At 40.0% G+C, this 11,673-nt stretch overlaps 2 protein-coding genes across 2 annotated transcripts; one reads left to right on the top strand and one right to left on the bottom strand.

Moving 5' to 3' along the window:
* The first annotated feature begins 3,080 nt into the window (after window positions 1–3,080).
* LOC138596697 (apolipoprotein A-IV) lies at window positions 3,081–4,259 on the top strand. The gene is made up of 3 exons (XM_069667999.1): window positions 3,081–3,129; window positions 3,215–3,308; window positions 3,419–4,259. Exons 1-3 carry the CDS (start codon window positions 3,081–3,083, stop codon window positions 4,257–4,259), a joined length of 984 nt encoding a protein of 327 aa, XP_069524100.1.
* Window positions 4,260–4,951: 692 nt separating this feature from the next.
* On the bottom strand, window positions 4,952–8,423 carry LOC138597523 (zona pellucida-like domain-containing protein 1). Its single transcript, XM_069669132.1, has 10 exons — window positions 8,330–8,423; window positions 7,691–7,917; window positions 6,703–6,893; window positions 6,517–6,589; window positions 6,345–6,442; window positions 6,178–6,261; window positions 5,930–6,101; window positions 5,322–5,421; window positions 5,220–5,243; window positions 4,952–5,109 (listed from the first exon to the last, which is right to left on the bottom strand). The coding sequence occupies exons 1-10, from the start codon at window positions 8,421–8,423 to the stop codon at window positions 4,952–4,954; spliced, it is 1,221 nt and encodes a 406-aa protein (XP_069525233.1).
* Window positions 8,424–11,673: the final 3,250 nt, after the last annotated feature.

Here is an 11,673-nt window from a genome sequence, read left to right as displayed (position 1 = left end):
CTGCACACATGACCTGATGTGTCCGTTAGACAGAGCTGTGAGTTAAGCAGCGGGCTAGTTAGTCTGCATAACTTTCACTGGCCCGCTGAATGATTTATGGGGCCTGTGAGGTAAGGTGACAGCGAGAGTGGAGGGACTGGATAGCAGCACAAAACAGAGAGCACAGCTGCCTGCTGCTGCCGGATCACATTACTGCATTTGTTCTTCTCAATCCCACCGTGAAACTGATTAATGATTTGGCTCCTGATGTTCATCGACGCAACTTTGCTTTAAGGGAGTCTGGTGAAAACTCAGTGCGTCACAGCAGCTGCTGAATTCACAGTGAAGTTCACTCAGCAAGCTGCAACTTTTAACTTGTAAATGAGCCAATTTAAGGAACATATTTAAATGATTGATTTTCTTTATTTGTGTTTACTTGTTGATTTTGTTTCACAATCTTGATAAAGCAAAATAAAACCATGGTCAAGGTCTCTGTGGCCACAATGTCATTTGCATAAATAGTGTTTTATTGGGAAGCTGACACAGTTAACGTAGAATAGTTCAGAAAAATGCTTCAAACATGCTTTAATTTATGTTTATTACATGGCCATGTTAAATACTTGATTGTGATTGGTTAATCACAGCATTCAGAGTTCTGGTATTTCTTGATAACAGACCTTTGCTAGGGATTTGGCTCTAATCACACAATCCCGAAGACTAACTGTAATTATATCAAGCCGCCGAAAGAAGTCTGGAAAATTTCACGTTGGTCTGTTCACAGGGGGGGGAAAAGGAAAGGGACAAAAACAGCAAAAAAGGTGAAAGCTAAAAGATGCACTATACATTATCCCTTACATATAACCTGCATCTGGCTCATTATAGTTATAAGTTATAATCTCGAAGATCTGAGTTTTGTTCTCTTTGGCGGCACCTATGGAAATAAACTGAAATGAAAGTTGTAACTGATTTCCCTCGCTGACGGTCGCTTTCCTTTTTAGACTGTTTGCCTTCATCTGAGCGTTGAATTTGTTTCTTTTTCTTTGGATTTTCACTTATTTTTGAAGTTGTATCTGTAGTCATCGATCTTTTCTTTTTTTTTTCAGCCGTAGTAGATTACTGTTTACTCGCAGCACTTGATGGAAAACACGTAAAAAGTCGCACCAGAAACACAGTCCAAAATACTGTAAATGCAAAGGCTTTCATCAGTGGGCCATAGGCTCAATCACCACTGTGTTACCTCATTAAGCGATAGTGACTTAACAGACATTTAATTAAATGAATATCTCCTGGATTAAGGGTCCCCAGTTTAGCTCAGCAGTTAAATAGCGCGCCCCATGGCGGCCCCAGGCTTGACAAACACCCTCCATCCCCACGTTCCCATCCCCTGCCCCCGACACCATCCACTGTCCTATCTCTCTGAATAAAGGCATAAAAGGCCAAATAAATACATGTGTAACATATATTATCAAAATATAAAGTAAGGTTTTTTTTAATAGATGTTGACCTTTGACCTGCATACAGTTCATGCACATCTATGCACAGTTATTCAGGTAAAATTGCTCTGTATTCCAAACAGAAGAATCAACCCCAGTGTTTTGAGCAGTCAAGTCACTTCACAACCTTAAACAAACATCTACAAATGATTGCTCATGTGCATTCATGTATGTAAATAACAAGGCCATCTGTGTGCACATACAGTATGTTGATGTTGCTAACTCTTCAATAATCAACTGCACATCCGCAGAAAGCATCCAACAAACTGTTTTCATGAACAGTCACCTTCTCTACTGTTATTGTATTGAAATAAATGGTGGACTTTGGATAACTGGAATAACCTAGATATTTCATCAGGGACGCCATGGACTCTGATCCTCTAGTGACGTCACATAACTTACCTAACTGATGAGGATTCAACTTTCACCCACATAGCCATGTTGCCTCCACATCACATTCACGTATACGCTACGCTAAGTTAGTAAGATCATAGACATGTCATCAAACACACTCCGTAAATAAGCATGAAAACACAATATTTCCCTTCAAGTTGACTCATACATTGACCTCTTTCTTGTTTTGGTGGCAACACAGAAAAACACTTTTTTTTTTCATCACAATCAGCAGTGTTTACTCTGGCAGTAATGAGCTGCTCCATTCTGCATAACAGCACAAACATTGATGTGTAAACTGTTGACTGCCAAGAATTCAAAACAAGCCTTCATAATGCCGTCTCCATGACCCAGTCCAAAACTGGATACACTGAATTCTTACCCAATTTCAAACATGCAAAAACACAAAATTCCAACTCAGAACTTGTTCAATACTTGAAAAAAAAGCCACAACAAACACTGTGGGTCAAAGAAGTGACCCTACTGTAAATATTCATATCATTCTGGTTCATGGAAAAGTGAGCGTTTGACGTAAAGACAGAAATCCAGCATCTTTGTTATCTGGCTGCGGACAGACAAACTTGAACTTGTTGAACTTCTTTTCTGTTGCTCCAAAAGACGTTAACCTCATTCTTACTCTGATTACCAAATTAAGATTGCAAAATAGTTGTTGCGTTGGCAGCTTTTTTTTTTTTATCAACATTACAACAGCGCTCCTATTTTATTGCACTTTTTTTCTTATTCCATCTCACTACTTATCACAGTACTTTCACCCTTCGAGACTCTGACATCATTTCCATAAATCAATGCTGCAAGAATCCCGTCAAGTTTTATGAACAGTGGAGGCTATTGGCGGGGCCTCGCTCACTGTTTGTGTGCGTGTAGCTCAGTGTGTAAATGCGTTTTGTGTTCTGTCATCATTGTGACCCTCCACGTGTTGACTGTTGACACAGGCAGAGTTTGGGGCAGCCCCTCTGATAACAAGGACCTTTATAAGTCCGCTCAGAGGTGCAGTCAGTCTGCAGACCTCTGATCCTCAGGTAAAGGCCGGCAGCTTTTTCACATATTGATCTTCTTGGATTCATTCTTAGACTGAGAGAGGAGTGTGTGTACAATTGATTATAGATAATTCATGGAAATATTCAGTATTTAGTCATCATTTTGTTGTCTAATCTGATGTATTTCTCTCATCTGTCCCCCTACAGAAAGACAAACATGTATCTTAAAGTTGTGATCCTCACCCTGTCATTCTTGACAACTTCAGGTATAAATTGCTCCTGAAATGATATTTAAAATAGTTTATTGTGCAAGTTTGTCCTTTTTTTCATGTATGTGTTTTTTGTTTTTAGCTTACCCAATTCACCGTAACACCAGAGACGCAATCTGGACTGATTCAAAAGCAAACCAGGCTCATGACAAGACAGAACTCACAAAGGATCAGGAGTAAGTTCTGCAAAACACCTGAAATAAATCTGCATCCAAGGAGAAATATTTTAAGAAAATGAATATTAAAACACTTTCTAATGTAAGTGGTTTTGTCTCTCTCTTCTCAGAATAATCTACAAGAGCCACATAGACAGCAGCAGCCTGTACAACCCAGACGATCAGAGCAAACCCCCTGTGGCAGAAGAGATGCAACAAAAACTCAACATGGAGTCAGAGCGCCTGCGCATCCGCCTGCGCCAAGAGCTGGCTGAGCTGCGGCAGAGGTTGTCCCCATCTCCGGCCGACCTCGGCTCTACCCTGGCCAGCATGAGGGAGCGCCTGGCTCCCCTCATCCAGCAGCTCCAGAGCTCCCTCAGCAGCAACACCCAAGACCTGTGCGGCCAGCTGAGCCTCTACCTGCAGGGCATGGAGACAGTTGAGGCCCAGGCGGAGGCCGGTCCAGCTTTCTACCAGGAAGTCTTTCAGTGGATGGGCCAAACGCTGGAGCACAGCAGGTCCAAGGTGGACGACATCATCAGCGACTTCCATGCTAAAACAGTAGGGGTGATCGAACATCTGAAAGAGGAAGAAGCAGCCAAGTCAAAGCTGTGGCAAGAAGTGAGCTCCAGGCTGGGACAGGAAGTGAGTTCACTAAAAAAGGAGGCACAAAGCAGGATCGAAGTGCTAAAAACTGAGCTTTCCTCCCTGTTTGAAACTGCAAATCCTCACAAGACAGAAGTGACAGCCAGTATCGAGCTGTTCTGCCAGAATGCAGCCCTGCAGAGCCAAGTGTTTCAGGCCCGCATGGAGAGGCTGTTTCAGGGGCTGGAAGAGGAGCTGGAGGTCCAGAGAGACTCCAGCCTGTCTTCTTCATCTTCCTCCTCGTCCATACCGCAAGGCGGCTCTTTGCAGGAGGACTTCTCTGTTAAACTTTCTGCTCTGATCCAAGACATCCTGCACTCAGTGTAGAGACAGAGACAACTGGACAGTTTGATTGTGATCACATTGAAGTGATATTAGACTCGCTTTATAGTTCATGAATTTGGCTTATTGTTGCCATTGTACTTAGTAAGTACAAAATAAGTAGCCTGTAAATATATCTGAGTGCATGCTTTTAAATAGATGTATGTGTTTCAGTCTGTATGTGGATGTGTGTAGCTTTTAGTATATATTAACCATGTAAAAAGATGCTGCTTGTAAAGAGTAAAGTTGTTTATGTAAAATAAACACCACCATGTGATTTCAAACCTTATTTTTAATTTGTATAAAATATAGAAACATGTCCATCTTGTACGATGCAGATGTAATAGAACAAAAATATATTTTTACAGTTAAAAGAAATGGAATAAAGATTCTGTACATGATCAAAAAAGGCTGTTCAGAATCATCAATGTATATATACAGTAAATGTGTCAAAGCAAATTCATAAAAACATAAAATATAAAATTGACTCTATTCTTCAAATAAACATAGTGGAGGTTTGATTGATCCTCCATAAACAGTAAATAACTTCTGAATACAGATGTGGTAACAGTAGATCAGCTGACAAGAACATCTGATTATCACTGATAGACCACAAAATTATCAGACATAATGTATATTAAGTAAAAAAACAGTGGTCTGAGGTGTTGAGGCATGAAGACGATTTGCCAGTCGAGCTGTCAGTCATAGGTGTGAAGTAATCCTCCCGCCCAGTAAAACTTCTTCACGGCGAACCAGCCACCCAGAACCAGCAGGGCGGCAGCAGCCGAGCCAAACACCACCCCCACCACCAGGCCTGTCACGTTCCCATCATCCCTCTCTGGCGCCATGTTATTACCTGATGTAGCAGAGGGAGATTAATCCACATTACTTATTTTGGTTGTCGTAACGTCTTTTCAAGATCAAGATGTATTTCTAGACTATTGAATGTGATCAAACAATACTCACTGTAGCCAGCTGCATATGGCCTGTCTGTAGCAGGGGATGAAAAACAAGAGTCAGTGAAAAACTTTAACAGCACGGTGGTGTTGTTTTTTGATTGGGTCTCACCTTCGCTGGCGGTGTAAAGAGGTCCGACTGACACAGTGGCAGAGTCGGTGCTTTCTTCTCCAAAAGGCGTCAAAGATCTTTTCCTCCTGTTGTTACAGGCCTAGAAAAAATACAATTGAGGTTAGTTTGATCTGTGTTTTATGATGTAAAACTTTTCAGTATGCATATTATTAAGTAATCTGTAATTCATTATTTTTATTCTATGGTAAAAAATGGAAAATAAATCACAACAAAGACAAATTGCCCTGGTTGTCTAGTGATGTAAGGGGCAAACCATAATTTCCCTGATTCCAAACCAGTCATTTCCCATCTCTCTACCTACATTTATTCATCTAAAAGGACAAAAGTGCCCTCTAAAAAACACATCCTTCTAGCAATGTTATCTGCAGCAAATGCAATGTGTTTTACATGTATCATGTGCGTTTGAATGCACTTATTATCTGCTAAAAAATGAGGACCGAAAATGTCTTATTTCTCCATTTTCATTTCTACTTTCATTTACTTTTAAGATACAGAAAACATCTTTGCCATCTAGACTACCTTTGAAATCTGATTTAGCATCATTTGCTCTGACGTGTTTAAAGCAGAGTCATTTGTTCTTGACTTACAGACAGCAGCTCTTGACATTTGCTGGGCTCACACAGTCTCAGTATGCAGTGCAGATAGATGCTTGACTTGGGCCGGTCACGATGCTGAACAAAGCGGAAGGCCTCAAAGTTATACCGACCATTCTTGGAAAGGCCGTTGTTCGTCACATACGTCCTTTGATCCACTGAACATCTAGTGGAGGAGAAGAATTGTTTAGATATATTCGAAAATGCAATGATGATGACGCTAATGATGCATGCTGCCGTACCCAGTGAAGAAGTTGTGCTGCTCAGTCTGCGACATGTTATACGCTGTGGGAGTAGCAAAGCAGTGATCCAGCAGCACATAGAAACTAAAAACAAGACAATGGGCCAGTGAGTTACTATTGCATATTAAAATTCATTAAAATTCAAAAGCAGCTAATTATTTACTTACTTTCCTGTCAGGTTTACAGCCTTGACCTCTACATAGATCCTGCTTCGTAGCTCAAGTCCCGTTGAAGGCACCACTAACGGGTAGAGGTAGTCAGAGTCCTGGAGGAAGAAATCACCAGTGTAAAAAAGGTGCAAAGAGAAAGCTCTATAGTGTGGCTAATGCATGAACTTACATTGTAAACACCCATCTTCAGTGTGTCAATGAAGGTGCCATTATTATCACTGGTCGCCACAGAAACTGAGGAGCTAAGAAATAATGGAAAAGACAATTAAAAACTTTTTTAAATGATTGAATGAATTTTAATCAGTAATTTCCCTTTTGTGCAATGCCTGCATTTTAAAGATGGACAGTTACTCACGCTACAATCTGTGTGTTGTTGATCAGGTACTCCAGAGGGTAGCGGCAGGAGAAGTGATAGTAGAGGTCTGTTGAGTAGCTGATCAGCCCCGTGTCAGATCTGGGCGTGTCAATGTATCCTGTGATGATAACTGACTGGATGCTTAAGAAGCTACTGAAGGGGCCTGAGGGGTCTGGGGCCTCATCTACAATCTGAACAAGACAACAAAAAACACAACAATTACATGGCCTTGTTCTATTTTGAAACATAGATTCCTGTTTAAACTATTTGTCAATTTGTGTTCATATCTCTCTGATATTTCCAGGATTTCACCATATCTAGACGGCACTATTTTCCTCTGACATCACACTCAGGGCGGAAAGCTAAAACACTGTCATAATGTTGTACTGCTGTGTTCCAGTTGTATAAATATAGGATACCTGACAAACATTAGCATTTTATGGTTTCATAATTGATCAGCCACTGAAAAGACAATTGATAGTAAACATCTTAATATACACTTGGCCATATTTCAATGTAAAATGACGTGATGATGTTAATAGATACACTGCTACCTATAGATAACAGCTAATGTTAGCATTCAACGACTTCCTAGCTAACATTATGTTAAGTTGAGTTACATCTTTCTTGTTATATCGTGTACCACTAACCAAGTAACAGCTTTAGTCACTTCCTAGCTAACGGTTATATTAGCTAGTTAGTGGCTAATGGTAGCTGTTGTCTGACGTAGCTAATGGCTTATCAAATATGTTGTTTTATCTTGAAATATGGTCAGATCCCCCCTTATTTTCACTGTTAACTGTCTTTTAAGTTGCTGAGAAAATGTAGATGCAGTAGATGATAACAATTCGTCAGATACCCTAAATGTATTTGACTTACAACCTGGAAGCAAGCAGTTCGACATCAGCATTTGAACCGCCCACACTAAGCGTGACGTCAGAGAAAAATGGCCGCATCACTCAGCATCTTCCACCAGACACCTTCTGACCTGCAGAGACTGGCGGCAGGGGTTGGCCTGACTGTGGTTAACAGGAAGCTGGTAACGGATGATTGGAGGGTCCACGCTGTTGTCCACTATGCCCAGGCAGTCCGATGTGTTGTGGTTACCATTCAGTGCCAGGTCCGAGGTGTTGAAGCCCGCCCACTGAGCCGTGCACAGGTTGATCTCTAGGGTGATTACGCTCGCCCCACAGTCAACTGTCAGGTCTGCGTTGTCTAGTAGGAAAGACGAAGATAATAGAAGAGGTATGTCTTTATATTGTGAAATTTGAGGGGAGATCTAATAGTGTAACCGAGCGTCCGGGGTTCGCCTTTCTGTGTACTTGATACTAATTTATGATAGTCGATGTAACAGTCAGCTGCCAGCACCGCTCTTCTACATTTTAAATTCTAAACTTGAAAAAAAGAACAGTAGAAGAAGAACAAATGTCTCACGCCCTACGGCAACACAGAGGGACACATCACCTTACGTACAGGAGCACATCCCATATCTTAACAAATATAGAAAAGTCTATTACAATAGGATTATGCAGTCGCAGCTACAAATACAGAGATGAGAAAACTTCCATAAGATTAAGCAGTAGGGGAAAAAAGCCATTTCGCTAAGTCAAAGTAATGTTGAACTAACCTGGCGTCCTCTCATACTCAGCAGAGCAGTTGTAGAGACACAGAGCTGGCTGCAGGAGCACAACCAGCAGAGGGAGACAAAGATAAAGACTCATGCTGTCTGAAGGAGGCGAAGTCAAACTGAATATTCCTGTATTCAGATGAAGAAATAAATATCAGCATTTTCGAGAAAAACAAAGCAACCTGTTCAAATGAGTCAGATGCACAAAAATGCAAGTGGTTATTTAGAAAAAACCTGAATTTTTACACGACTCTGATTGTCCAAATAAAACTGTTGATATCTAAAAAATTGCAACATTTCAAAATCTCTTAAATTTGTCGAGAGTAAAAACTCCGACAACCTGAGGATGGTCTTACCTTAGCTGGTACCTGAGCAGGTGTCTTCCAGTGCAGTATATATAGTGTCCGACAGCCTCAAGACACCTAAAACCACAGAGGTGTGACTTTCAAGCCCTCCCTTCAACTAATTATAGACCCCTATGTATACTCGCATGCACACACACTTTCTCCATGTTTTTATGACAAGGCTCGCTGTCAGATTATAACAGAGCAGATTAAAGTGTCAGTGGGATTTGCCACAGAATCTGCAGGTTAACTGCAACTCATTTTCAGGTATCTCTCCAACAAAAGTCAATAAAAAAGAGGAAGGAGGTGAAAGTTATAGTTGTTGGCTGGCTTTGCACATGTAAAAGAGCTTACATTTACACATTATACTAACATGATAATTAGCTATGAAGCAATTTCGTCCTAATTTCATAAATTTTGGGGGGAAATGCAGGAAGTGTTGCTAAAAACCTGCACATTAAAGTTGCATGCTATGGATACACTGACTGAAAAGACTTTTTTTATATTATAATTCTGATTATTCTCTATGTATAACCACTTTATTTAAAAACTGAGAAACTGTTCTGTATAACAGATAGATTACGAGTTGACTTTTTCAGAACCAAAACCATCAAAAACTCTCAAAACAGTTGCAAATTATCTTTCCAAAATCACATGTTGTGGTTCACTGTAAAGATTCCTGTCTTGAGAATGAAACACTTTGAATGCCTGAAAGCCGATCATGTTAGCCACGAGCTATGAAGTCCTCAGCCAACCAGGACTAACCTTTGTTAATTTGCCTCTCCTCCATTGTCTCCATAGACTTGCATTGCAGGTTGTATCTGTACATTAGCTATAGGCCACGGCTGTTAGAGCTGAACTGAGACGCCCCATTGTTCCCCAGGAATATAGAATGTAAAGAAGCATCAGTGTTTTTACCGAAGTGCCCATGGTGAGAGAAGACATTTGTTACTCTATCCACACATGCGTCACTCCTTTAAAATCTCTTCAGTCCTCGTCTCTGTCTGAGGATTAGACATTTAAGTTCACCAGTTTGGAAACATCTCGTTGGCCTTTCTTCTGCACTCTAATCATATTCTCTGTTTCATTTTTCCTGTAATCCTTCTGGCTGCAGGGTCAGAAATAACGTCTGGATGGAGATGATGCTTGCCTGTCTGTCGGTTGACAGGTCAGCATTACCCAAAAAAACACCCCATTACATAAACCTGTTAAGTGCTTTAAACACATCATTTATCACCTGATCTTTTTTTTAGAGCGTTTCATAGCTCCCCAGTGAAACCACGTATCTCAAATCTTTAAATAAAGCAGCCGTTATCTTAAGTAGGGATGCTAAAGTTAGAAACACATGACAGCCGGGACTATTCAAACAATGTGCTGCCATTATGATTATGTACATTTCACCAAGAGCTACAATAGTTCCTGACAAACAATCACATTAGAAGACAATGAAAACAAGGCCGTGGGCAGGGGACACATTTAGTTTGGGAAGAAAGAGGATACACTGGGAAGCTCGTGAGGAGAGGGTACTGTACTCTGTGGGCATGTACAGCAAAGAGGATTATCAATGTAGCTAATGACCCCTGAGGGACTGAATGTAGAATATCATATAGATAACTATGACTGAATTGCGTTGCAGATGTTGTAAACGTCCTCCGCTACAAGTTAAGAATGTAAAACTGACACTTTCAGAAAAGTTTAAACAGCAAAGTTTCCTCTGAGATTTAAATTAAAACTACCCATTGTGTCGAATGATGTCACCTGTGACCAATAGAGTATTATATACAGACATAGTAGACTGTTTATATGTATGCATTCATGTTGAAGTCGTGTTTTACTGTCGTATCACAACCGAGGGGTCGAGGCCTCTCCAAAGAGTCACAAATTGAATCATAAGGTTGTTCAGATGACTAATGGGAGAGGCAAGAAGACAAAAAAATGTTTCCTATTTTTTTAAATACTTCATAATTCGACCCTTTATATAGTCACCACAAGACATTGAGAAGCAGTTACAAGTCTAAGCCATTAGTTTTATCTTTTAATGCGTTTTTTATAAGCATATCATATGTTTTTAATCTAAAATCTTAAAAGTAACCATTAAGTCCAACTGTGAAATAAATTTAGTGCAGTTAAAGGACAATCTTACCCTTTGAAATGTAATGAAATAGAAGGGAAAGTAGCATAAAGGAGGAAAATGTATGTAATTACTAAGTATATTTACCCAGTAACTTTCTTTTTTTAAATAAACCTTTATTTACAAATCACGAATAGATGATACAGAGACAAAACATGAGGAATGAACCACAGTAAGAAACAAAAAAGAACAACAAAAAACATAAGTTTAAATTAAAAAGTTTTTCAAGGCTTTGTAAATGGCCGTAGTTCAGTAATTTGTCCATGTGTCAGTCCTTTTAGTGTTTCAAAATACATTTTAATTTCATTTTTGAAGTGTTGAATATTGGGTTTCCTTTCAACCATTTGCATTTATGGTTATAAAATCTTCAAAGTAAAAGGAGGAGGTTTAAAAAAAAAAAAAAAGGTAACATTTCTGTCCCGATATTTTTTTCCATAAAAAAGAATAACATCTCTCTGTAAGTAAATATTGGTCCCATCTTCCTAACTTTCTACCATTGGTCATTGCACGATCTGACTCAGTTCAGACGCACATGTTGTTGTTGTTGCTGCCCCAGCCTTATGTCATGAGTACTATGGTGCCCTCTGCTGGCCAAAGTGCGACTAAAGGCCCTGTTGTCTGCTTCGAATGGACTCGTGATTCACCATCGAGGGTCAAGTTCAAGCTAACAGGCACAACTTCCTCCTCAATCCACAGACAGCACAGTGCCAGCCATTGTGTATTTGGTTCTCAGAAAAATACTTCTAATAACTTTACTTCCAGTAAAAATAAGGCTAAAAAAATCATCTTGAATTAACAGACACAAAAATAAAGTAACTCCCCTTATCTAGAAAATCATCAGGTTTTGTTTGTTCTGCACCAAATGGGAA

This window comes from Semicossyphus pulcher, unplaced genomic scaffold (genome assembly GCF_022749685.1).
Source record: "Semicossyphus pulcher isolate SPU_LCO1_2020_fin unplaced genomic scaffold, fSemPul1.0.p SCAF_19, whole genome shotgun sequence".
NCBI lineage: Eukaryota > Metazoa > Chordata > Actinopteri > Labriformes > Labridae > Semicossyphus > Semicossyphus pulcher.
The sequence above is the reverse complement of the archived record's forward strand: the minus strand, read 5'-3'. Positions and strand labels throughout refer to the sequence as shown.

Bases quoted from the DNA above. Each gene is read 5' to 3' on its own strand.
- LOC138596697 (XM_069667999.1), top strand. From the start codon at position 3,081: ATGTATCTTAAAGTTGTGATCCTCACCCTGTCATTCTTGACAACTTCA. The intron at 3,130-3,214 runs GTATAAATTGCT...TTTTGTTTTTAG, and splicing joins GTCATTCTTGACAACTTCAG to CTTACCCAATTCACCGTAAC. The intron at 3,309-3,418 runs GTAAGTTCTGCA...CTCTCTTCTCAG, and splicing joins GAACTCACAAAGGATCAGGA to AATAATCTACAAGAGCCACA.
- LOC138597523 (XM_069669132.1), bottom strand. From the start codon at position 8,423: ATGAGTCTTTATCTTTGTCTCCCTCTGCTGGTTGTGCTCCTGCAGCCA. The intron at 6,894-7,690 runs GTCAGAAGGTGT...TGTCTTGTTCAG, and splicing joins CCTGCCGCCAGTCTCTGCAG to ATTGTAGATGAGGCCCCAGA. The intron at 5,422-5,929 runs GTAAGTCAAGAA...TATTTTTTCTAG, and splicing joins AATGTCAAGAGCTGCTGTCT to GCCTGTAACAACAGGAGGAA.